The sequence below is a fragment of the Hippoglossus hippoglossus genome, chromosome 22, assembly GCF_009819705.1.
Source record: "Hippoglossus hippoglossus isolate fHipHip1 chromosome 22, fHipHip1.pri, whole genome shotgun sequence".
NCBI lineage: Eukaryota > Metazoa > Chordata > Actinopteri > Pleuronectiformes > Pleuronectidae > Hippoglossus > Hippoglossus hippoglossus.
Genome location: NC_047172.1, coordinates 20,633,886 through 20,661,152, shown reverse-complemented (window position 1 = coordinate 20,661,152; position 27,267 = coordinate 20,633,886). Strand labels below are relative to the sequence as shown.

General features: G+C 41.4%; 1 protein-coding gene across 9 annotated transcripts in view; it reads right to left on the bottom strand.

Moving 5' to 3' along the window:
- Positions 1-27,267, bottom strand: part of ralgapa1 (Ral GTPase activating protein catalytic subunit alpha 1) — a 77,668-nt gene that overhangs the window by 39,898 nt on the left and 10,503 nt on the right. For 4 of the 9 annotated variants that reach the window (XM_034576771.1, XM_034576773.1, XM_034576772.1 and 1 more), the window contains exons 12-36: positions 27,195-27,266; positions 26,909-27,057; positions 26,675-26,798; positions 25,839-25,985; positions 24,634-24,724; positions 23,701-23,865; positions 21,973-22,116; positions 18,175-20,040; positions 14,978-15,102; positions 14,655-14,889; positions 13,976-14,161; positions 12,172-12,342; positions 11,874-12,067; positions 11,694-11,792; positions 11,306-11,461; positions 10,043-10,171; positions 9,737-9,862; positions 8,794-8,852; positions 7,928-8,036; positions 6,072-6,182; positions 5,785-5,853; positions 5,545-5,682; positions 2,764-2,947; positions 1,753-1,871; positions 1,121-1,240 (exon numbers count right to left, since the gene is read on the bottom strand). In XM_034576771.1, coding sequence (XP_034432662.1) covers positions 1,121-1,240; positions 1,753-1,871; positions 2,764-2,947; positions 5,545-5,682; positions 5,785-5,853; positions 6,072-6,182; positions 7,928-8,036; positions 8,794-8,852; positions 9,737-9,862; positions 10,043-10,171; positions 11,306-11,461; positions 11,694-11,792; positions 11,874-12,067; positions 12,172-12,342; positions 13,976-14,161; positions 14,655-14,889; positions 14,978-15,102; positions 18,175-20,040; positions 21,973-22,116; positions 23,701-23,865; positions 24,634-24,724; positions 25,839-25,985; positions 26,675-26,798; positions 26,909-27,057; positions 27,195-27,266 — 5,088 coding nt within the window. The remainder of the gene's footprint in view (positions 1-1,120; positions 1,241-1,752; positions 1,872-2,763; positions 2,948-5,544; positions 5,683-5,784; positions 5,854-6,071; positions 6,183-7,927; positions 8,037-8,793; positions 8,853-9,736; positions 9,863-10,042; positions 10,172-11,305; positions 11,462-11,693; positions 11,793-11,873; positions 12,068-12,171; positions 12,343-13,975; positions 14,162-14,654; positions 14,890-14,977; positions 15,103-18,174; positions 20,041-21,972; positions 22,117-23,700; positions 23,866-24,633; positions 24,725-25,838; positions 25,986-26,674; positions 26,799-26,908; positions 27,058-27,194; position 27,267) is intronic. The other 5 variants (XM_034576777.1, XM_034576776.1, XM_034576779.1 and 2 more) reach the window with 5 other exon arrangements.

Here is a 27,267-nt window from a genome sequence, read left to right as displayed (position 1 = left end):
TCCATGTACATATTTCTACAATTTTTTTTTACAGATTCATATAAGGTCACTGTGACCTTTGACCAATGTAATGTAATCACTTAATCTTTGAGTCCAAGTGAACATGTGTGCCAAACTTTAAAGAATTCCCTTAAGATTCCTTGGATATTACATTCACAAAGCAGAACATGTGCTTTGTGAGGTCACAGTGACCTTGACCTTCAACCACCAAAATCTAATCAGTTCATCCTTGAGTCCAAATAAATATTTGAACCAAATTTGAAGAAACTCCCTCAATGTATTCTTAAGCTATTGTGTTCACAAGTATAAGATGGACGGAGGGACAACCTGAAAACAAAATGCCTCTCATAAAAAACATTACAGATTTAACAGGTCATATTCATGGTAAGTAAGAAAGTAAATGTATTTTTCATTGTACCTAGTATTCCTATGCCAAATCATAGGATATCAAAGACTTGAATCCTTAATAAAGTTTGGTTTGGGTGGCTTAGTGCACGATGAAAAGTTAAAATATCCGAAATAGTGGAGCCAGAAAAAAGGGGGCTTAAAAATAATACACAGACAGATATTTACGTTTGGAACATATTCAACGGATAGACATTGAAACTGTGGTGAAAGATGTCAACCACGCACGGTACACAGAGAAAATAGGCAAGAACTCTGAAGAGCAGCGCAGCTCATGTGCAAGAGAGCGGCTGACACACACTGCTCACACAGGCAGTGTGGCTGCTCTTACTCGATAACATGGTTGCCGAGAGGAAAGCATGACTCTACGGGACACACGTAAGCCGCTCAGGCAGCCAGTGTGGCCTGGGCGTTTGAATATTTTAGTGTTGTCTTCTAGAAAAGTTACCGCTACATTCTGTAGTAATAATAATAGTAATAATAGTAATTACTGGGTTATTGAAACAGAAAATATTTTTATAATGAATTGCTATGTAAGCATTAAGAATCAAGTAAAGCGAATCCTTGCCAACATTTAATAAAGGAGTAATCTTCACTATCACCGGGTGCCTTTTAGGTTTGATCTGAGGTATGTCTTGCAAACAAAAAGTTGTATAAACTTGAAAACACAAAGCTTGACATTTTCTCAGGGCAACTTTCTTTGGGTTGAGTTTACCTGAAGCACAGAGAGCAGTGTGGACCCATTCAGAACCAGGAACTGCAGGTTTGGTGAATGGAAAAGTTCTGGTCCCAGGTCAGCACTCTCACAGAACGGGTTGTCTTGGTTTTCACACACCTAAGAAAAAATAGCCCACAATGTAGGTCCAGCAAAATGCCAAGATTTGATGTACTCAAAAGTTTTTGGGTTTTTAGAACCCTCAGTCAAGTCAATATCTCCATATACGAAGCCCTTTTACACCAAATGAGGCATTGCACAATGCACAGCATAAGTAAACAGTAGTAGCAAGAGGGTGGATCACATTGATTAACTGTAATTGTGTAAGGTCTAATTATTATGTAGAGTGCCTTGAGATATATGGAAGTATTATTTTAGAATATAGGACAAGATGGTGAATGTCCCTGGTGTCCCCTATTATGTAACATATGTTATGATTGGGTGCTATACAAATAAAATTGAATTGAATTAAACCTGTAAGTGTTTGTATTCTGTATTTGTTGGCAGACTACTGACAAATTCTCTCATGTCTTCTTCATCCTCTATTCCCAACCTGACCCGTCCACTAATGTCCTCAGGGAATGCTCTTAAAAACCTACTGCTTTCAAACTCAATTTATTGTCAAAAGGTACCTGACTGGACAGTGTAGCCGGCCCTCCGGACATGGGATAATGCCCGAGGTGGTTGACCAGGTGGGTGATAACTGTTCTGGCTGCGATGGAAACCAGGCCCTGCTGAATACGGCTACGAACTGCAGAGAGAACAGGAAAGAGGACATATAGTATGACAAGGATACAGTTGTGAAAAATACTTTCCAGCTTCTAGATATGAAAAGTTTACAGTTCATTCCTATGTTTTCAGATTTTTAGGCTTTTTAGGTTAAGGCTAAAAGTTATAATTGTTTCTAAGACTTGATAGTTCGACTCTAAGTTACAAAAACTTCAGGATTTAACCTAAAACACCAGGTAAAGATACAAACACACAAGCAGCTTGTACATAGTTTGCCCCATGCTGAGGAGAAGCCAATGCCATCACACACTGTGCTGCCAGCAGATCCTGGCTAATCAACATCATTACACACACACTGTGACACACACTTTCCAACAGCTCCTTATTGACAAGCCTATGTGTAGAGTACAGATATGTATTGACCAGACACTTTCAATGACTCCTAAACCTCAGGAGACCTCAAAAGGAGAAACAAAAAGAAAAAGGAATAACGTGAACATGAAAGGAGTAAAAAAGAAGGAGAAGAGACAAGATGTAAGGAGACAAGAGGAGAAGATGAGAGAAGAGAAGAGAAGCATGGTCTATGAGGGTGCTCCAGTCATTAGACACTGTGTCCTGGTCGACCACAGCAGGGGACAATACACAGTCTCACACGGATGAAGACTGTTGCGCTTGCATACATATACCGCTACCGTCTTATATCTTCAGTGATTGGCAGTGGCTGGTGGAGAACTCTGGGTCATTTTGTCCAGAGTTTGTCTCTGCGTGTGTGTGCATGCTGATATGGACTGTATATAAGCAGCAAATGAATGAATAACAAATGTATATATTTACATGCTTGCTTCTTGGAAATCAGTGATGAACACCAAATGATGGTCACAGCATGTTCTTAAGTTGTGTGTCATGTAAATTACCTTCAGTGACAGGCTGTAGTTTGCTGGATCGCTCTGAGTCTGGGCTGTGCAGGGGCTCTGGTTCTCTGAGACTCTCTAGCGGCAGGAAGGGGTCGTAGTCTGCACTCAACAGGTCTGACAGCTGCAGTGGGTAATACTTAGGACTGTTGAAAGACTGTGCTCCATACACACAACCGTGCAATACCTAGACACAGATTAAAAGAAAAGGTTTTACTGGTTGCTGATGTAGGGGCGCTTTCACACCTACCGTGTTGAGTCTGTACCCCCTGACGTCACAGTTTAGTCTCGGACCAGATTAAACTGAACCATGGTTCAGTTCACTTGCAATGTGAAAAACATTAGTTTTTTAAAGTTCAGACTTTCAGTCCAACCAAGCTGAGACAGCATTAAACATTTGAAGAAGACAAAGAAGCAGAAGCGGCGAGCAGGATGACGATGTTATGTTTAACTGACAAGGATGTCGTACATTCAAACTAGTTTCGAGCACTGCGCCTGAAGTTGATGATGCTGCTAGTAATACCATAATGATATCACGTTGGCAATTAACAAAACAAACCAGTTCATTAATATTCTTGATTAAAACGGAAAGACTACTACCTGCCGCATTGGCAACACGCTGATGTCAGATGTGCGCACATCGTCAAACAAATCAATGTCAAGTATAGGAAGCCCACATAAATGATGGCAACAGGGTGTACATCTGTCATAGAAAAGTATTTAGTCTGCTCCCTAATTTTTAAACATGAAACCAAAATTATCTGGATCAAATGTAAATAACGTAACAAAGACATGAACCATGGTCTGATCTGTGAAAGCACCCTTTGACTTGAATCCATTTTGCCTCATTTTCAGTTTATACTGTATTTTGTACATAAATGAAATGGTAAAATCCATGTTGGCTGCGCTAGAAACAAATATATAATGCCTTATATGAAAAACACACCCAAATATAACAAAAAGTAACATACAGTATATAGTGAAAACTAATGCAATGACACTTACACTACCGTTCAAAAGTTTGGGGTCACCCAGACAATTTCGTGTTTTCCATGAAAACTCACACTTTTATTTATCACATGAGTTGCAAAATGAATAGAAAATATAGTCAAGACATTGACAAGGTTAGAAATAATGATTTTTATTTGAAATATTAATTTTGTTCTTCAAACTTTGCTTTCGTCAAAGAATGCTCCATTTGCAGCAATTACAGCATTGCAGACCTTTGGCATTCTAGCTGTTAATTTGTTGAGGTAATCTGTAGAAATTTCACCCCACGCTTCCTGAAGCACCTCCCACAAGTTGGATTGGCTTGATGGGCACTTCTTGCGTACCATACAGTCAAGCTGCTCCCACACCAGCTCAATGGGGTTGAGATCTGGTGACTGCGCTGGCTGCTCTATTACAGACAGCATACCAGCTGCCTGCTTCTTCCCTAAATAGTTCTTGCATAATGTGGAGGTGTGCTTTGGGTCATTGTCCTGTTGTAGGAGGAAATTGGCTCCAATCAAGCGCTGTCCACAGGGTATGGCATGGCGTTGCAAAATGGAGTGATAGCCTTCCTTATTTAAAATCCCTTTTACCTTGTACAAATCTCCCACTTTACCAGCACCAAAGCAGCCCCAGACCATCACATTACCTCCACCATGCTTGACAGATGGCGTCAGGCACTCTTCCAGCATCTTTTCACCTGTTCTGCGTCTCACAAATGTTCTTCTGTGTGATCCAAACACCTCAAACTTTGATTCGTCTGTCCATAACACTTTTTTCCAATCTTCCTCTGTCCAATGTCTGTGTTCTTTTGCCCATATCAATCTTTTCTTTTTATTGGCCAGTCTCAGATATGGCTTTTTCTTTGCCACTCTGCCTAGAAGGCCAGCATCCCGGAGTCGCCTCTTCACTGTAGACGTTGACACTGGCGTTTTGCAGGTACCATTTAAAGAAGCTGCCAGTTGAGGACCTGTGAGGCGTCTATTTCTCAAACTAGAGACTCTAATATACTTGTCTTCTTGCTGAGTTGTGCACCGGGGCCTCCCACTTCTCTTTCTACTCTGGTTAGAGCCCATTTGTGCTGTTCTCTGACGGGAGTAGTACACACTGTTGTAGGAAATTTTCAGTTTCTTCGCAATTTCTCGCATGGAATAGCCTTCATTTCTAAGAACAAGAATAGACTGGCGAGTTTCACATGAAAGTTCTCTTTTTCTGGCCATTTTGAGAGTATAATCGAACCCACAAATGTGATGCTCCAGATACTCAACTAGCTCAAAGGAAGGCCAGTTTAATAGCTTCTCTCACCAGCAAAACAGTTTTCAGCTGTGCTAACATAATTGCACAAGGGTTTTCAAGGGTTTTCTAATCATCCATTAGTCTTCTAAGGCGATTAGCAAACACAATGTACCATTAGAACACTGGAGTGATAGTTGCTGGAAATGGGCCTCTATACACCTATGGAGATATTTCATTAAAAACCAGACGTTTCCACCTAGAATAGTCATTTACCACATTAACAATGTATAGAGTGTATTTCTGATTAATTTAATGTTATCTTCATTGAAAAAAACAGTGCTTTTCTTTGAAAAATAAGGAAATTTCTAAGTGACCCCAAACTTTTGAACGGTAGTGTACATCATGTTGTTTTGTTAAAATCACTTATTTTCAACGTGTCATGTTTTAGTGAAAGTGATGTTGAACTTTCTGTGATGACCAGCTTCTAAAGAACGCATGAACATTATTAGGGATAATAATGTTAGGAGCCATGTTACCTTCACACACACTCACACACACCTTATAAATACAGCTGAGCAGAGTCTTGACGGGCTGGTCCCTTTCCGGAGGACTTCGAGTTTGAACGGGCTGAAGGAGAATCTTTGGAGACAGAGCCATCACCCAGTCCAACAGACACAACAGCAGGGAAACTACCAGCTGCAACAAACAAGCATTGTGATATGACAATGTGATACCAGGTTACTTTCTAAGCAAAGTGAGTAATATTTTGAGAAATACATTTTTGTATGTGTGTCTTACCCTCTTGTCAAGTTCATGAGGAGAAGACTCGGTAGTAGGCAGCAAGCACGTGATGGTTGCAATCAAAATCTGAGAAAAATGTAATCAAGTTTGTTAAAACTGTCACGACTGCTACAACAACATGGTGTATTTAAACATATTCTTGATTTTCTAAGATCGCAGCTTTACAAAGTACAGTTTAATTCATCAGGAAGTGTGGACATTCTGAGGGTAACTTGATAAAAATGAAATCAAATAATTCGAAATATTCCATAATTTGTTCAGAGGTAAAGTCGTTCATGTCTCACCTCTACGATCTTCTTTGGAGTGTCAGGGGGGAATTTCTGAAGATGATCCACGTAACTGATCAGAAGGTGAAGGATGTCCGACGCCACCAGTGCTACACTCTTGTTGGGGTACTGGGAGATAAAACACACATAATTCAGGTTAACTCAGTATCTTTGGATAATTTCATATTTATATGTGGTGAAAGAATGTACTTTTTTAAGTACAGGGTATAAGCATGTTATTAAAATGTGGGTAAACCACCATTGCTAGTAGTTTGCCTTTCTGTTTTTTGTTCGACATCACAAACGCAAAGTTCTCTCACCTCGCTGTCTTGTTTGGCTTTAGTGTTTTTTTTTGCCATTTCTAATATGCTACACATTACCTTGGATGCTTTATCATTACTTTTTTAATTATCAATTGTAGTGTGTCTAATAGTTCCTTTCTTTCCTTGTTTTTTTTTACATCTACTACTGTAAAAGGTGTATGTTGTGTTAGGAAATGTACATATTAGTCTAATAAGGATCAGCCTCTACAAAAAGAATGCTTCCAGATGAAAGGGAAGGAGGACAAGGAGGACAACAGAAAGAAGTGGCTCTGCATTAAAATATGATAATCCCTCCATCTTACTGCATGTGTCTGTAATCGAGTGTGCATGCCACAGCGCCCATGGCTGATGCTAGTGGTGGCTGGTATGAAGGCAACAGATTCAAAAGTGGACAAGATGTGTTTGTGTGTATACAGTGTGTGTATACAGTGTGTGTGTACAGTGTGTGTGTGTGTGTGTGTGTGTGTGTGTGTGTGTGTGTGTGTGTGTGTGTGTGTGTGTGTGTGTGTGTGTGTGTGTGTGTGTGTCACAGCTTGCAGCATTCCCCCTGGATTAGTCTCCTATCTGAAGGAGGACCAAACATATTGACAGTCCAGGGTTTGCTCCCAGGAGTGAGTGAATGTAAGTGTGTGAGTGTGTGTGTGTGTGTGTGTGTGTGTGTGTGTGTGTGTGTGTGTGTGTGTGTGTGTGTGTGTGTGTGTGTGTGTGTGTGTGTGTGTGTCTTAGCAGGCCATTGGCTGCCGATACACAAGCTGGGGATTCCAAGGTGGAAAAGGTATGCATGTTTGTTTGTGTCCGTCTAGAGCCACTTGGACATGGATGAGACAGTAAATGTTGGACAGTATCATTCTGATCCACAGGCCTCCCAGTCTATTGGCCTGAAACAGACAATACCAACTGAGGCAATTTTACCAACACTAACAATCATCTCCAGCAATGTTTTCCATCATACTTTTGGCCGCTCGCTGCCCGCCATGTTTAACACATCCACAACCTGACTGTCCAGTATTCATTCAGTGTGTTGTTGCAATCAAAATTACCATCATTATGGTTTTAACCAGTAATGTCACCACTCAATTCAGTTTTAATCCTTGTGTCTGTGCTTTCCAATTAAAGTAAAAAAAACTACAGATATTGAATTAACCCTGCAGATCTGGTTTTAACAAATCATTTGCAGGGGTAATACAGAGCTGAGTAGGATTTTTTGAATGTAGATTTAGACACTAAACTTGCTTTATATCTTGGATGAATTGCCCAATGAATGATGATAATGTTTTTAAATTATACAAAGCCTAATTATGCATCCAGCCAGAAGAAGAACAGATGTTCAGACACTGTGTTGTGCAGATCAGTGTGAAAACAGCCTGTTTGATTCAGAGTAATTGCTTTGGTCTTATTTCACTGGATCACAGTCATGGACAGAGACAGTACCATGGTCGGTAGGGGGGGGATTAACAACTGTTAGTTTGTGTTTGGAGCTCAGCTGGGCTTTAGAGGCTGGGTGTGATATGTAACCACAGCTTTTTAAAGTAGTACAGAGTTGTGACAGACCTTCAGAGTGACACAGAGGACGTTGAGAGCATCTTTAATCTGTGGATGTTGAGTCCCGTGAGCCAGCTCTTCACAAAGCCAGACACCCAGACTGCACAAAGCCACACACCTGACAAGACAAACAGAGTGAGAGCAACCGATGAACACATGCTGCTGCTATACACATTGTAACGGTTCTTACAAATTCTGTAAGTTTAGCCATTTTGGACATCATGTAAACACTGCTTGGGTAGTAAATATATGCACAAAGACACAACAAATTACTGACCTGTGGTTGTATGCCTCCGCCGACCAGTACAGTTTCAGTCTACATACCTTTTTTCCAGACTCATAAGGTCAACGTGAACTTTGACCTTTAACCTTTAACCACTGAATTCTATTCAATTAATATTTGAGTCCAACTACGGTCGCAGTGACCTTGATCTTTGACCTCCAAATTCTAATCAGGTCATCCTTGAGTCTTAGTAAATATTTCATCCAAATGTAATGAAATTCCCTATAGGTGTTCCTGATATATCATGTTTGCAAGAACATGAGGTCACCATGACCATGACCTTTGACTGGCAAAATCTAATCAGCTCATCTTTGGATCCAAGTGCAAGAAATTCCCACAATGTTCTTAAGATGTCTTGTTCACAAGATGACAGCAAGCAGTAAAATAAATACTATGTTGTGCTGTAACATTATTACATTATATCATCAATGAGTGATCAACCTATTTGTATTTTCGTCACTTGATTTAAGATAAAAATGTGCACTAAAATACAAAAGTGAAATTATATAAACTATAATTTTAATTATATTTTTATTAAAAGAGGTTTTCTCTCTCTCTCACACACTCTCAAACACACACACACACAATTTACCTAGCAGGAGCAGAAGGTTCGTCCCTGGCAGACGTCAGAATGGTTTTGATAATGTGCTCCTAAAAAACAAAGAATACACAAAACATACGACTGGTTACGTGTATATTTATATCTGCGTGTTATTTGTTCCTCCAGGTATAATGAAAAGACTCACTGTGTGCTTTAACACTAATTGTTTTTCAGGTAATAAGAAAAACGATTCTTGAGAACAGATGTAATGTTAATATACATAATACACACATGCCACACTTAATGTGGACATGTAATCACTGTACAGGTGTGTCTCCACACCCCCCCACACACGTTCACACACTCATCTGGTCCCATCCGTCCAGTCAGTGCTAATGACCGCTTAGTGATTCAAAACAAGTTGATGCTTTGTAAAAAAAACAGTGGGCAGGCCTCAGGTGCTGCCGTGCATGGCATTAACTGTTTACACAGCAACAACAACAATGATAACAACATTACTCCCATAGCTCTGGACTCTAACAAGAATGACTGATGAGAAATTAAGCTATTAGTTTGCCTCTGAGACCCCCCATGGACGCTCAGCAGATATGTGTGACAAGGTTTGGACTTACCTGGATTTTACACAAAGTAGGTAAGTGTCTGAGCCTGTGTTTTGGTGGTAAACTGACATGTTTTGATTTACTGCAGCAGAAGCTCCTGCTTATTGGCACAAACTTTTTAACATTAACATGGACATTAAAGTCAGTCTGTGATTATTCTGAGGAAGGATGAACTAATTTAAGTGGGAGCTAATTAGATACGTTCTATTTTTCCTCTCTTTTACCACTTCCACTGTAATTTATGACAAAGTTTAGAAAGATGATACCTTGTCCCAGATCAAACTAACTTGTCTTCTTAGAATGTCAAAAACATATGGTTAATGCTAAGCCTACCAACTACCCGTCATGCCCGAGCTACTACTTCCTCCACTGACCTTGACATCAGGGAACTTGGTAAGAACCACATCAGCTGTGGTGGGATGGAGGGCTGGAAGCTCCCCATAAAAGTTGGGAAAACACACAAGAGATCCGAGGAGGATCTGAGCCTCTACTCTTGGAGCCTGGAGAGGAGGAAGAAGGGAGGACAAAAAGAAAAGAGGAGAAAAAGATAGAAAAGCTAATTAAATAAGAAAAAGGGAGAAACACATATGTGTATCATCGTGTGTGGTATACAGGTGTGCAACACTTTGTTTGGACTGAATAATTACATGGAATTTAATTACATTTAATTAGTGTCTTACATTGAGTGAGGAGCAGGCTGTAACTCTAGAAGCTGCAATGATGAAGTCCAGAATCAGCATGGTGGCTCCTGGCAGACCGATACTAAAGAACCTGGGACTGCAGTGCTTGATAATGGTGTTCACAATATCCTGGAAAATAAAGTTTTTTAACGACACACTCTTATAATTATAGCAACTAAAGCTAAAGTACATATAATCAGGGAGTGTTAAGGACAGAGGATGTCGCACCTTGTTAAGCCCTATGAGACAAATTGTAATTTGTGAATATGGGCTATACAAATAAAATTAGATTGATTGAGGTGCACTCACTGATGCAGTATTGCAGTTGTATATCATTGTTGGTTTCACGATGGACAAGTATTTTCAAATAAAGTTGATCGGGTTTTGTATTCCATACTTTGTTGTTCCTTGTCAAATCCTTGTGCCTACATTACCCACAATGCAAATCCCCAACCAACAGATTCAGGTGTGTTCTTCAAGTGGCAGCTAATGTAGTATAGAACTGCAAACTTAAGCTGTTTTCAGACATGAACTTTGTAAAATGTCCAGAAAATTGGGTCTAGGCATATTCTGCAGTTTGCCTTTCACATATGCAGCAGATTATCTGGGTCAGACACGTCCACAACAACAGGAACATTTCCCAAAGATTCAGGTGAGGGGTGGGGTCTAGGTAGAGCAGACAGGAGCAAGGAGATTATGTATAAATTCCACTGTGGAAATCACATGTTCATGTTTACAGCACATCATCAGCTTCTTCTACATGTATGACACCACTTTTTCATCCTGAGATATTTGTATTCTTCCAGTTTTACATCGATCACATGATAGAAACGTCATCAACGCGCACTCTTTCACTGTGAGTATTTTCAGGAAATGTCCTGTTGTATTATCACTTGGCATCATTCGGATATTTTCGAGACATTTTACTAGGGGACTGGCAGGAAAAGTTATGGAAAATGTCCAGAGCAACTGACATTCCCACATAAAGCCCGTCTGGGAAATTTCAGGAAAATGTCCGGGCTTCTGTACATGTCTTAAAGTAACTAGAGGTGAGGAGCAAATGACAAAGGTTTACTAAGTTAACTTTTTTTTAACACTACACCCTGAGATTTTTTTCATTTTTGAATTTGTAGTCTTTAACCCCAACTGACTTGAGTGACATCACATGTCAGTACAAGAGTGATTAATGCCATATTGTTGATGTATTGTTGCTCACGGTAAAGTAAACCAGCTTCAGGGTAATCATTTTAACCCTAACCCTACCTGGTCTTGGTGCAGCAGCCCTTGGTGCATGATGTTGTAAAAGTGTGTAAGAAAGTCTGTGTTTGGGGAAACATCTTGTCGTCTCTTCATGATCCTGCAGATCAGCTTATAGGCGTGAAGCTTCCCCTGCTTGTAACGCTCTGTCAGCATGGTGGCCTGCGGGAAAAACACACAAACACAGAGAGAAAGAAATGTAGACATGAACAGACAAAACATACATATGCAAGAAAGTTAAGATGTTAACTGGCTTGATCGTGCAGGTCTTCCTGTCTGTGTGCACTGAATTGTTGTTAAGTAAATATCTATCTATCAAGGTAACTAAATAAAAATAGGACAATACAATCTTACTGTAATGGATAACAGAGGACCTATGGGGATTAGTCAGTACCTTAAAGAGCCATGGGGTGAGAATTCTCAGAGGAGGGATCAGACCAGGAGGAGGTGGAGATGATTGGTTGTCCAGAGAAATGCCCAAATTATCTCTTATCTGTAAAGAGAAATGTCTATTTTAACCACAACAATCTTTATTGTGAGTGTTAAGTTGTGGTTGTGTATCGTCAGTGGTTACCTTGGCCAAGTTTTGCCACAGTTCACACAGGTAGTCAAAGACCTGAGCGTGAATCTCTGGGTCTTTGATGCTATTGACGTCCCCCAGGATACCCAGCATCCTCCGCCACATTACAGTGGCGACATCTTCGTGCCAACCAGTCAGAGAACCCCCCGCCATCACACTGCAGTCCTCGCTGGGAAACTCACTGGTTTCTAAAATCAATTGATGAATCAGTTAGTGACTCTGTCTTGCTCATTCACAGCTGTATCTTTAGCAGAAAAAAATGTGTAGAAATAACTTTGGGTGTGTGTGTTACCCAGGTCATCAGGGGTCTGCAGGACAGAGTTGTGGAGCTTCTGGTCCAGCTGCAGGTGTGTGTGAGAGTGGGAGTGTGTGTGATCAGCATGCTCTGCTGTCAACGTAGCGGGGGAGGGCGTCTGGGACCGAGAGCCTCCAAGAGAATGCATTGGAGAGGCACTCTCAGAACCTAAATAACACGGCACACACATGACGAGTAGAAAAGAAGGATGAACACGAGAAGGAGCCAGAGAACAACAGCCTGTTTCATGAAGCAGTGAAAACTCTGGGTTTTGGTTTTGGGGACTGAGGTACTGTGTGAACCTAAAGTGCTCAATGGCAAGTTTTCTTCAACAAACTTAGTCTCCATCAGGTTACAGCTAAATAAATTGAATATAGCAAATGGTATGGCAGCACTTGAGCATCTATCTATTATAGAAATGAAACGCTGCTACATAATAGTGTAGTGGACTACGCTCAATATCATGGTGTTAACTTAGTGACTCTTTTCTCCCACTAAAGCTCTTTCACTGCTGCTGCGTTGTGTTTTTGTCACATATTATCTCTCTAGCTCCGCTGAATTAAAATGGAGGTTCTGTTCTTTATTTACTAGTTGCCATGGTGAATCACAGTATGGGAGCTCCATAAATGATTTTTTCCCACCATGTACACCATTAATTCAGAGCTGAGCTGATCAGCTGTCCTGGAAATGTAAAGTTTTCCATCTCAAATTTCATCAACTCAAGAGTTCAGAGTTAAAAGGATAGTTCACCGAAAAATTTAAACTCACTCATTATCTACTTACCACTATGCACTACTTTTGTTTCTCTGAGATGGTTTTATAAGTGAGTAATTTACAGAGGAGGTTGAGGAAAGGAAAAGTAAACAATAAAGTTTCAGCTCTACAGGCTTGAATTCAATATAGAGAAAGTTACAGCTCATGTACAGTGTTCATAGAAGTTTAAAGAAATGTATCACAGTGCATACAAACATTTAAGTGTTGTGAATAACTATTTATAAATGTCCATATGATTATAATCAGCAGCGGGCATATTTATTTTTACCAGGGAGGAAGGTCGCTTCAAATTCATTACCAAAAAATGAAAATATAAAGAGAACAGAACCTTAAATAGTCACTTAAAACTGCATGCTTGTTGTGTGAAAAGCCCAAAGCAAAAGTGGTATTTACTGAGCTCATGCTGAATCCTGCCTGCCTTCTGAGGACCGTAACATCTTAATGGATGTTTTAATGGCCACCAACGCAGCTAGGATTTCTCACGGTGCTGATGATGTTCAAATCTGGCAGTGACAGCGAGTCAAAGAGCCTTCCTATTGTTTTTGCTGCCATTCTGGCCGTTGTTTACTATGTGCCTCTGACTACACCATCGTTCTTGGGTCTCTAGAAAGGAGCTATATAAATGCAAGCTATTATTATTATTATTATTATGATGATGTCTTTGCTCCGGCCTCCTTCTGTTTTGTTTCCAAGGAGAAGGCAATTTTGACTGTTAAATATAAACTTTGGGTTCAGTTAGCAGCATTAACTATTTCTATCCGCACAAGTAGTGCTGGGGGGGTGGCTGAGAGGGAATAGCAGCGTTTGCAGTTATCGAGGGGGAATTTGGGGTTATTTTTGTTTAAAGGGGAGGGCATTACCCTTCAAATCGCTGTATGATTACAATTATATTCTAATTGCATAATAAGTGGCAATTATACTATCTAAATGATATAAAAACACTAATGTGAAGGTGCTACTCTTTGCATATATAACAAAGCAACAGAAATATAGTTGGAGGAGTCTTTATGTTACAGATTGGACATACCGGTAACAGTGACAGTATGGCTGAGGCTGCTGGTCTCTGAGTCGATGTGAAGCGTTGTCAAACTAGCTACTTCATGTTCTTCGCTGGCTGCGCCCCCGCCCAGACTGTCCTGGTCCAGTGAGCTGCCCCGACCTCCACCCCCAGTTCCAACTCCTCCTCCACAAGATTCTGAGCTGAAAGTAAAATCTTTAGGAAAGAGATTGAATTAGTAGGAAGGTAAAGTTTCATTGACTTGCTAAAGTTACTCAGCTGTCACACTAACCACTGAGGCAGTGTACTGCCACACAGATTGTGGGTACAGCAATCTTAGAAATGATCAATAGTTTCAGGACTGAAGTGGTAAAGTACACTACTAAGAGCTTACACATCAAGAAAATCTGAGTTACAAAAGGCTTCATTTTTAAAGAAAGAACAGCTACATAATTGATACTTTTAAACTGTCAAGTGAAAAAGATGTGTTTTGCTTCAATAGCCTTGATTCAATTTAACTGATATATACATATTTTTTACTATTAACACTGTCTGCTTTTCTATTAATGTATCATCTATTTTATATCCTATGAAAGATAAATATTCTACACATTTTGTAAAACAAGACAAAAATCAACAGAAAACGTTTGGCAAACTGATCATGGTAATAAATACAAAATGTATCCAGAATCCTTCCTTTGTCCCTTACTATCAAACTTGCAGGTTGAGTACTGAAAGGCATTGAAGGAGTCTGACTGGCTGTCCGAGCTGATGACATCAGAACCGCTGGCACTTGCAGGTGACGTCCACTCAGAGGGAACACCCGAAACATCGATGGGCCGAGGATCATCCGAGGGTCGTGATCCGGGACTCTGACCAGCCTCCAGGAGCTCGGGCAGGTCCCTGGGGACCTCCAAACTTCCTGGGCTGCTGCCACGGCGGCCCTGTGTGTCAAATAAGAAGCAGTGGTATTTAGTTTCTATGATTTGTGTCAATCAAACTCTAATCTGCGTCTAAGTGTGTTGCACTGACTGCTGTTCCTTTGCTCCTCAGTCTCTCCTGGATGAACTCGTCCATGAGGTCAGGGAAATTTGGGTTGCTGCTTCCAACATCACTGGAGACTGGGCGGGCTTTCTGGATCACCTCCTCTTTATTGGCTACACACACACACACACACACACACACATACATAAACACACACCAAGACATTAAGGCAGATTGATTATGATAGCCAAAAAGAAAAGTACACCCTCGCGTCTCACCAACGCCTAAACACACACGCACAAGAATGACGGTAATATGGTAACACACATATAGGCAAGATGAGGACAAATACAGAGGGATAGAATGTGATAACACACATGATAGAGACAGTTACAGGTTCATGTCCACTCAAACTGCTCAAATTACAAAAATAATTTTGTAAACTGGTATGACTTGCTAATAAATTCTACCTAAGTTTGTAGTTATTTTATTTAGGGATATAGTGACATTTGTAAGAGGTCAGAAAGTAATATTCCAACACCATCCATGTAGCATTAGCAGGATTATTGCTATTATTACTGCTGCTGATGCTTGATATGATAATATTTTAAAATGTCACATTATCCAGAAACAAATTAATAGATGAAGAGTTTCTCTGGATTGTAAGAGCAGTCCTGCTGTGTTTGCACTGTCGGCCTTGAGGTTATCAAAAGATTGATGTTTAAAAAAAAGCCACAAGACAGCAGGCACATCGACAGCCACCAGAAAAGCAAGGCAGGAGTTAATTCACACAATCATGCACATAGAGCAAGAGAGAATATCACCTTGTTAGGTCAGGACAAGCAGCAGGTTTGTTACTATGAGTTATGGTGCTGTTAGCTCGGAGGCAGTGAAAGTGCTCGCAGGATTAACAAACTAATCTTTAATTCCGAAGCCTGTGGCTGATGGAGTTGACAGAGCCTGGTTCAATATAATACTTTGATCAATAAAGCTTAGTTATTTCCTTCAGTAAAAATACGGATTCTACTGCCTTTTTAGCAGATGGAAATTTCACCTTGCTGCACATTTTTCCTTGAAGATTTTAGACTTAAACACTTACCAAACAACAAGACAGGCTGCGTGCAAACTGCACTGCAGGCGCAGTGTTACATCAGTTTGTGTCCTGATTGTATGTGCAACAAAGCCCCTGAAGGTCAGAGCAAAGACAGCTTTCCATCATTTAAATTTAAACTGCTTATTAGAGGATCAGCATCTTGCTGCAGTGATCACAAGAAAGAAATTAAGTTAGGAGCAAACACAGTTAACAACTTAAAGCAACGAAGCCTAAATGCCAATTTTGCTCAGGTTAACTTAGCTGAATCTTCTCCTGCATTTCTTCTTAACAGTTCTGCATGTTGACACGTATAATTAGTTTGTTACACAGTTAGCTCTTCTGGCCCAGATGTTAAATACCATGAATTTAGCTGTGACTGCTGGTAGACTATTTGACTGTCATGATTATTTGCCATGTCATCACCAACAGCAACAGGAATGAGACATCTGTATAGTACCATATGCTGAGGTAAAAAATCAGATCCTAACGGGTAACTGATAAGCAGCTACTAAGCTAATTACACTGTTGTATGAAAAAAAGTCTTATATATACACTTATTGACGTCCCAGCATGTAGGTATAATGCATTTCAAACTGGGACTACAGCTTGAAAGTGTTGGTGCTATGGTTAAGTACAAAGTAGCACAATAGACATGATTAACTGTGATGTTAGCTGACACTACACTTACATTTCACACAGCCTTTATCCTCCATCACAGCTTCATAGGCTTTTCTTTGTAGATCTGTTTACTAACATATGCACGTACTGGACATGATCATTTTGTAACTGATGCTTTCAGCCTGTGTAGTTTGACGATGACTGCTCAAAACTCTACTAATACTTCCCAGCAATGATCTAGCTGCTGAGAAACCAGCCAAGAGACAAACATGTAACAAACACCAACAGAAACCCTGCAGTGGACTACGCTACAGTTCTGACAGCACTGTACAGCAGAGCAGATAAGAGGACTCTTCACTCTAAAACCTACAGAAAGCTGGCGTCTTGTGAAAGATCAAGTCAGTAATGTCAGCTGAACACAGCTTGGGGTGGAGAGACCCCCATACTTTAAAACAAGCGGACATCATGAAGATGCAAATACACAATATCTGGCACAAAAGCCAAACCAATTAAATACACAAATGTCTGGTGGGCACCGTTTGGCACAAGTTGGGAAGTAAGTAAGTAATAAAAGATCAAATGCGGCTGCACAACAGTGACTTCCACATCGAGACAGATTCACCTGATGTGATGCTCACTGTGCTCATATCAAAACAAAATGATTTCACCCCAGTTCTGCTGCCTTCCAGCCAAAGAATTAGAATGAATAGAAAGAGGTTATTTGAACTGCTGAATCTAATGTGCATCATTCTGTGGTAGTGTACATGGCAAATAACCATTATAAGCCTTTTCTTATTCATTCAAATTCTATGTGTTATTATAAAGAATTTCACATATGGTCTTATGCTGCATTCTAGTGGTCTGAGGATGAACTACAACAATATCTTTAAGTGTTTTCTCATCTAAAATAATACTTTATAATAATAATACCTTTATAAACTCAACTGTCATATCTACACATTTATTCTAAATGTCACAAGGCAAAGGCTCTCAAGATGTAAAATGCCATAAACCATTTGAGGGGTATCTGCAGGATATTATGTATAACCATGTCTTTTCTATAGGCGCACTTCCTTCTGTACAGCTGAAGAGGGGCCAGAGTCCGGGGAGGAGGCGAACGAGGTACGAGGAGGCGGCATGCAAAATTGAGGAGAGGGAGGTGGAGAAGGGGAGAAATGGGCAGAAGAGGTTAAATTCCCAAAACCCTTAGGAAAAAAAGAAGACAGGAAAAGGGGGGGAGGGGCTCCTCAGGTAGAGGAACAGGTGGGAGGGTATGGGAGGACGAGGGGGTCCTTGACAAGAGGCAGGCTGGAGGAGGGGCTACGTTCAAGGTGAAACACATCAACAGGGAGTTGAATTTCAGTCCAGTAGCAAGATGATGAGTGTCAGCCCAAAAAAAATATCATTCCATCATAACAAACCAGTTAAAAACAGCCAAAAAGGAAGAGAGTTGTTGATGTTTGTGTTTTGTGAGTATACGTCACTCCACAGTTGTCGTGTCCTTTATGAGCCCTTCGTTCGTTGCAATCCTCACCTGGCGTGGTCGTCTTTCGTCCAAAGTAGCCCAGGACGTGGGAGTAGAGGTCTCTTAGCGATGCGTCACCCATGGCAGCGCGGCCCTGCCGCTGTGGCGACGAGCCTTGGGATGACCCCTGACCTCGGGGCCGGGGTTTGGAGGACAGAGCGTGAACCACAGTCTTATAGACGCCACCGAGAAGGGCTCCCTGGTGGTGACGTGATGAAGTGCTGCCTGGCTCCTGGGAGCGGGAGCGGGAAGCTCGAGATCGCAAGGCTGAACGTCCCAAGCGCCCACGCACCCCTGACGACACGCCTGAGGAACCTGAAACGCCTGATAGCGCTTCTGAATGAACCTCAGAGCTCAGACTGGATCCCACATAGGATCCAGAATGTTGTTTGTCCCCTCCACTCCCGGCTCTGTTTTCCAGACCTCCAGCTCCTGCTGTGCCCCCTACCCCGCTGCCATCCGTAACTGTCCCAGAGGCTGATTTCTCATGTGCTCCTGCTCTGTGGCTGATCCCAGCCACAGAGCCAAACTTACCTGCTCCGCCTGCTCCCAGCTTGCCCCCTGACCCTGTCCCAGCTGCGGCCCCTGGCCTCTCCCCAGCTGAGTGACTGTGTGTGTGAAAATGACTGAGGCGACGCAGTCGGGCTTTCCAGTGAGCCTCTTTACTCTCGAGGGGGTTGTGGAACTGGACCGACTCAGTTGAGGGCCTGAAGCTCACATGAACACCCCCAGAATGTTGCCTCTTGGTGATACTACGAGGCACCTTGACCTTAGCTGGATCTGCAGTTTGGGTGGTTTGGTTTGATTCAAGGCTAGGTTCTATTGTGTTAGTTTCTTGTTGAATTAAAACTGGCCTCTCATTTCCTGCTGCTTCTTTTACAATCTGTTTATTTTCTCCCGTTTCCCTCCCCACGTCACATGTATCTTCCCATCCTGCTGCCTTCCCTGTATTTCCTCCTCCCTTTTTCTCCACAGTGGTTCTTTCTAAGCTCGCACTTCCCCTGGTATTGGGTGTCGGCCACTGACACTGCTGCTCCAGGCATTCATAGATGCTCCGCTGCTCTGCCTCACTCTCCTCTGTTGAATCCACACTGCTGTGTCTCACTGACTTACTTCCTTGCCTGTCGTCTCTTACCACCTGTCTCACCTCTCCTACCTGTGCTGTGGATTCTATTTGTGCTCTAGCTACACCGGTTTGCACTGGCGCAGGTAAAGTAACACTGTTCTCTAATGTGTGACCAGGACTTTCTCTCTCTCCAGCCTCCTCCTTTCTCTCACCTCCTTTGTGAGTGAGGTAGTCCCTAATAGAGGAGAATAAATCATCCTCATCTGCCCCGGCTCTCATTTCACCATCTTCTGCATAAGTTTCCTTTTCAGATGAAATGGCAAAGGCAGAATCCCAATCGCTTACCCAATCAGAGCTAGAACCTCGGCTTCCAGAGCCAATCTGTTGCCAGAACTGGTCGTAAACACTACCATCATCTTGTCCCTCTGAGGTCGAGGAAACAACACCATTGGAGAAGGTAAGAGGGGTGGGAGAGGGGGAGGTGGGAGAGTGTGGAAGTAGCTGAGCTGTGTGGCTGTTGGCTGCGAGTGTAGAAGGAGTGGTTGAGTGGTGTTGGTGCTGGTGGGGGTTTGGGATTGAAGTGGGATCCCTCTGAGGGCCTTCACCTTTGACCCGTTCTGCAATGAAAGGCTCCATGATGTCAGAGGCACTGCTGCTCCTTGCGAGGGATGAAAGGGCCGGGGAGTCCAGGTCACAAGTCCCGCCCTGGAACACCTCAGAACAGGAAGTGGGAGGGGCCTCGTCGCTCTGGGAGGAGTGACGCATTCGAGAGGCGCGGGATGTCAGCGTGATTGGTGGGTCCTCGAGGTCTGGTAATTGGGGTAAGACAAAGGAAGGGGAGTGAGGTTAGTAGAGGGTAAGTGGGGATCAACACATTTAAATACACATATACGGAACCGACACAAGTTCAAATAAATAAAGTGCCAAACTAGATACCTGCACAGAAACCTGCAATAGCAAAGAGAAAAACAAAGAATTCTCAAAGGTGTGTAAATGATCTATTTTGATGATCATGAGCATGACAACACCTTTCTGAAGTGGTGAGGAGATTACAAGATGGGGAAAAGAGATGTGTAACATAGATTGATCCACACAATTTTACTTTACGTTCGATTAAAGTCAAGTTGAGTCATCTCTGACATCACAAGGTGATATATTTACCTGAGATGGAGATCTAGGAATTTCATCTGTCTGTTGTCAAGTTGAATTTAACAACTAGGAGAAACCCCTAGTTACGTTTTAGATTTAGCTGACACAGAATAGCATCCATGGCTAAGGAGACAGTTTTTTACAACTTAATCAACTTCAACCAGCTAGCACTGTCTGCTTGTACTGTCACAGACGTCTTAATGTAAAACCCCAAAATAGAAACTACCTTTAAATGTCTTCTTTAATGACATGCGTATATTGGAAATTGATATTTGGCAGTTGAAGACTTAAGAAGCTGTCATCATGAAATAGATTTCCACAATACACACACACACACACACACACACACACACACACACACACACACACACACACACACACACACACACACACACACACACACACACACACACACACACACACACACACACACACACACACACACACACACACACACACACACAAATGAATAAACACAAAAGTTAAGTAAAATCATGCTCGCAGAAACCATTATAAATTGCAATCGTCGCCATTGGCAAGTTGATTTCAATTACACCTCAACAATAAATGTCATCAAATTAAATATCACACAAGACATTGGTGGAATCGAAATCAATAAGAAGGGAACAGAAACAAAGAGTGAACAACTGTTTGGCAGAAAAGGGTGCATGCATGTGTAGTTGATAAAATGACAGAAAGAGGAACGTGCATTTGTGCAGGCGGGCAAACACGAGTAGGTTCCTAGTTTCATGCAGACAACGGAAACAGAGAGACACGCTCCGTCTCCATCGAACTGTTAAAATTTGCAATTTACATCAAAATGAAATTGCGTTTAATATTTGTGTAAAATCAAAACGTCAGGAGATGATGACCCCTTGCTAGAAGCGTGGCTATATTTCATACAGTACTCTCTATGCAAAATTCAATTGTGCCAATTAGTGTTAAAACCACAACAGTAACTAACTTATACATGGAAAGCACAGTGTTAGCTGTGGAGGACATACATGAGAGTATTTAATTAACAGTTGCATAATAAGACAGCATCACTTTATGCAACTCATAACAAACCAATGTGATTATTTCTTACTCCTTCTCAATATCACCTATGAAGTGTCAATTAAGCTTTCTCCAGAAACAGAATATTCCCCCGTATAACTTAAGCAGGTGAACCTTCATTTTCATTCACATGGCAAAGACCAACGCTTTACACCTTACATCTGATGAGACAACTTGGATAAGTAACTCATCTCTTCACTAAAACATCACTATTTAAAAAAAAAAAAGGAAAATAAATAAAAACTTAAGCTTAAGTTGCAACACAATATGGTATCATCATCCATTTGTCACATGCAAAATTTCAGCCAATGCCGATGAGATGATTGCAGAGATTTTAAAGGGAATGATCATTAACAGTTACAGATTGATGATTCCTAGTGGACCCCGTGCAAATCGTTCCCTAAGGAATGATAATTACACAGCCAGAAAAATGGGGAGACAGAGGCGAGGTGACAGACATTAAGTTTCACTTTCAGACAGACGTGCTGATGATGCCTAAAGTTTCCAGGCAGACAGGTAGTGCAAAGAGTGTGTACCTGCCAGCTGGTCGGCAAGGGGGGGTAGTAAAGGGTTGCGGTGGTGGAGGACAGGAAGAGGCGGAGCCAGAGTAGGAGCACTCTTAGCACTGCGGATAAAGGCTGAGGACAGCAGAGAGTCCCCCGTAGAACAGCTACGCAGGGCTAACAAGTTGGGAAGAAGAGATAGAAGAGAAATAGAAGAAAATGGGGAAGGGTGTGAAACAGAAGGAAGGATGAGTGCAGAGGGAAAGGGAGGGCAAAGTGTGGAAGGGAAAGAAAATGCATATATATGGGAAGGATGTAAAAGTGAGAGGAATGAAAAAAATGACATATTCAAATATTATGTCAAGAAAAAATTAAGATAGATAGATGAAGAAAATGGAGCAAAGACAGCGAAGAAGAGGAAAGTTTAAGGGCCGATGGAGGGAAGGAGTTGAGGGAGGAGTGAGACAGGGTTAGCTCTGGAAGAAGATGTTGAGACGCGGGTGGCAGCTCAAATCTCCTCTCATGACCACGGTACACAGGAGCACTACATTTGTCTGAATGCTGGTCAGAGACAGTTAAATCAGAAAAGGAGGTTGTCTGCAAGTTTGACCAAATTTATGACTTTTAAATACATTTGCTGTTAAACAGGGAATTGTTCTTTAGCTTGAGTCACAGTGAAAACACACCAACGCCCAGGATGGACTGCCTGTGTTGCATGTGTCTGAACTGCTGCGGCTCACAGGGGTGAGTCCCCCACACCGCCAGCGTGTCTGCTGCAGAGAGGTTAATACCAGCCCTCTTTTTACATAAAGATAATGGCCATCAATAATAATAATCATCTACAGTTGATGAGCGGTCAGGGGAGTGAAGAGTTGTAACCAGAAAGCATTCACATAATTCAAACATTGGTCAGAAAAAGAGAGAACGAGAGAGTGCACACTAGAAAACCCCTGTCCTTCACCAGGGCAATTGAAAAGGTGTCAGTTTTATCTAACGTTGCTGGTGTGATGTCAATACGACTATCAGCAGATCTCTTCTCTTTCTGTTGATGCTGAGAGCCGCGTGCTGAACAAATAAAAGAAAGGCAAGGCATCAAAACCGTAGATGATGCACTGTAGCAGTGAGGCTCGAGCTGCACGCAACATCTGTGTCTCACGCAGGAAATGATAACTGGTTCTGTTAACATGGACATAGAAAATAAAACTGGGACGTACTGCACATCATGCAACACAGGCAGTGTGTCCCAGAGCTAGGGGATTTTAGAAGTGGTACATAACATGTTAAAGAGAGACGAAGCTTATCAGCAATGGCCCAGTTTATTAAGGGTTAATAAATACACTACCTGGCTATTTTAAGCCATTTTAGGCCCCATAGACACACTTCTAACAGTATTTATGTATTTAATTTATCTTTACATTCCACAATCCGACACCCAATACCAGCATGAATAATTACCCATGTATCATCACTGAGAACTGAAAGAGAACCTCATAAATTTAAAGTAGTTTTTTAAGCGTTTCAAAAAAGTAAATGTTTATGTTATATGGAGCATTGGAAGGTAACAAGTACAAAACCCCTTCCAAAATGTATCCTCTGATTTGTTCTCATCATAACTCGTCTTGCTGTAAGCTAAAAACGTTTTTTCAGTCTAATGGTTTTGTGACCATTTCTCTCCCATCAATGGCCACAGCTGAAGGTTTCACATAAGTCTGTTCCTCACAAACACCAGGAGGATGGACGTCTAAGAAGGGAAATACTGACCCACAGTCTTCTGGCGGACGATACTCCTGGCCTTTTCGATGCCTGGTGAACCAGCAGTGGTGGCACTTCGCTGCCTCATTGCTGCGGCCTGACCTGGTGGATCTCTGCTCCAGCCTTTAGAGAAGGAACTATCCACAATCTGTCGCTGGCCCTCTGAACCGATACCTTGAGTATAAATGGAGGGGAAGCAGAGAAGGAATTATATATTGTGAGTGTCAATTCCCTGGTACTTAAGGATATGTTCTGTCTCTCTCTGTAACTACTGCAGATTTTGATAGAAAAGTTGTCACGTGATGCAATGCATATTTTGTGTCATGTTTTTATAATCATGGAAATCTCTTCAGACCGTTGACTCAGTACTTTGTAGAAGTCCATCTAGCCGCAATAACAGCTTTAAATCTGCTTGTGTAAGAGCAGCACACTTGGATTTGGGCAGTTTTTTTCATTCTTACTGGCAGATCCTCTCAGATTTGATCAGATAAATCTGTTAACTGTCATCTTCAGCTCTCCACACATATATGAGGCATAAGTAAGGCCTTTGGTCAGTGATGAGTCTTTGGGTCTGAATATTCTTGTAAATGGCACATTTCACTTTTTGATTATGGGATATAAATTTGAAAAAAATTCTAAAAACATTGAAGTGTGCAAAATGTGAAAGAGTCTGAATAATTTCTGAGGCCTCAGTAGATCTCCTTATGGTCATGGCTGAGAAATTGTGTGACATTGTTGACACTAAGCTGGGGTGCCTGCATTGTACACTTTACTTTTTCCACTTTAGATATTACACTAAGGATTATGATTGTAATTGTTTTTAAGTGTTGCTGTTGGCTTTGGTTAATGTGATGCTAGGATCAGCTGGCTGAGTTTCAGACCTGCTCTTAGGAAGTTGTGTGTCTACACAGGATCTGTCAGAGTCTCTGGCGACGGACCAACCTTTTCCTTTATGTTTCTTCTGTTTTTGTTCACTGAGTTTGTCCAGAGGCAGCTCGTTGAGATCCACAGTATACAGGTTCCTGGCCAGCACCTACAAAACAGAGACATACACAGGATAGTACATGACGAATGACAAAAAGAAATGCACAAAAGATGATATTTTTAAAAGACAAGCCAGAATAGTTTGGTTTTTCGAGGATTGTTACAGCCGGAAACATGCAGCTAAACTGGATGAAAACAACCTTTAATGTCTAAAGTTCTCACTCTTCTGAGGAGTTTGGATGTTTTATAACTAGCTTTAACAACACCACATTCTGACAGAGACAATGTTGTGCAGGGAACTTCTGTGGTGAGCGATCTGATAGTTAAGAAACTGAAACCTGATTCAGAAGGAGAATTAGTAAAGGAGCATTGTTGCTACTGTGGAGCTGCTATCGTCACACTAACAAAAAATTGTGCATTGTTGGCAAACATTGTGCATTTTCCAGTAAGAACAAAAGACTGCTGTGACATCCGAATATGCTGTTGAGTTTGGTGAGAGGTTTCAGAACATGAAAAGTAAAGAAAAAGAAACAGAAGTAGCTAAATATATTTACCTAGCTGTTTAATAAGGAACCAGCTAATTCCCCTGACAACCTACAGCATAAAATCATTGAGCTGCAAAGTGCAAACGACAAGCTCAGAGCTAAACAACTCCCTCTGCTCTGTATGTACGTCCTTTTCTGAGGAGACGTGTACTGAAGTTTGTATCTCTGGTTGGGATGACGTACTGCTGTGAGCAGTTCTTTCCAAAACTGACTGATGTAAAGACCGACTGACCCAAACCTGGAAAACCAGCCGTGAGTATCATTATAATCACAAGCAGTTCCAGCCCCGCACATTTGACACAGTAGTGTGATATACTAGCTCAATTCTTTAGTATGGCCCCTCAAAGGATGTTATACATTATAACGCAAAGGATCATGAGGATGGAAGGAGAAGAACGGCCGTCATTGCAACTTACATCTGCACAGTTATACAGTTGAGAAAAGATATGAGTAACAAGCAAGGAGTGAGGATGTGTATAGTTATCTGGATATGAAATAAATGACCATATATTGGGATATGAGATTTTGGTCTTATTGCACAGCCATAAACACAAGTTATTCATATACACAACGCAGAATGCTTGATATAATGTTTGGCAGTAGATGAAAACATGGTACCTTGGTGAGGGTTTCCATGGTGAGAGACCACTCTGTGACCAGTTCCTCCCAGCATGTCAGGGAGGACAGGACAGAGAGCAAGTCATCCCACAGTTCCCTGCTGATGTAGACGTTTAAGTTCCCCTTAATCCAGGCTACTATTAGAGTCTGTGCAGAAAGGGGGGGGGGGGGGAAGGAGAGAAATGATATAACGTTATATAAGAAAAGCTTTCTACGAATAAAATATAAATAATAATTGGGACTGAATATTACATTACATTACATTTCATTTAGCTGACGCTTTTATCCAAGGCGACTTACAATAAGTGCATTCAACCATGAGGGTACAAACCCAGAATCAAGAAAGTACAATTACTTCAAGAAAGCCAAACTACAAAGTTCTATAAGTAAGTGCCATTTAAGTGCGACTAAATTGTTAGTTTAAACTTGTATTTAATACTGACTGGATCATACTTGGGCACAATTAAACTTCATTAAAGTGTTCATAAAATAAGTTTACTAAATAATACAACTTCGTCCATGCGTAAGCAAGACTTCAATTAATTGTTTTTACAAATACTTCTGTATTCTGACTAAATTAAGCCCAAAATCATATTCAAGCAAACTACTCTTATATTAGATGATTAGAAAGTTGCCATGAGTGCGTCAAGTACTTTTACACAATCAACAAGTATATACCCTACATATAGTTTAGTAGACAATTATATATTAAGCATCTAGAATACCACAAGCCCATCTGTCTTCCAGAGACTGTGCAGAGAAAAATCCTGTGTCCTTCCGTGTGTTCAGTACTTTTGAAAGTATTTACCTTATTTGATGTAGTGATAGTGATGTACCTGAAAGATAGGTCCAGCCAGTCTGCCCGACAGTGTGTTGTTCTTCTTGCCCTGAGGCATGATGGACGGCGGTCTTTTCATCACTGACTCGGTCACCCTCAGCAGCACCAATAAGATCTGCTCCCTATGAAACAAACACATGCACCCAAGTTAAAGTTTGAGGTGTGTTGAATAATCCCAGTCTGCACTAACAAGTAACATTGATTGTGTTTGTCCAGCATATTTTTTTTTTACCATGTTTTATTGTCCATGGTCTCGTGCATGACGAGGCTGCGGTAGATGTTCAGGACTCGCTTGCACATGTCGACATGCTCCTCTAAAAGGATCTTGATGTCGTTGGCAGGCTCGATTAGAAAAACATTCGAGGAGTGGGTGATAAACACCTGCAGACAAGCAGACAAGTGGTTAGGATGGTAAATGGGTCGAAACCTACTTTTTCAAAAAGTGGGAAAAAAAACAATATGCTGCAACGATGAGACTGAATGTTTGAGTGAGACATGAAGACAGATTGAAACCATACCTGTAGTGTTGTCTGAACTCCGGCATGAACACTGTACTCCAGCAATTCACTGTCAATCTCTTTGTTCATTCCC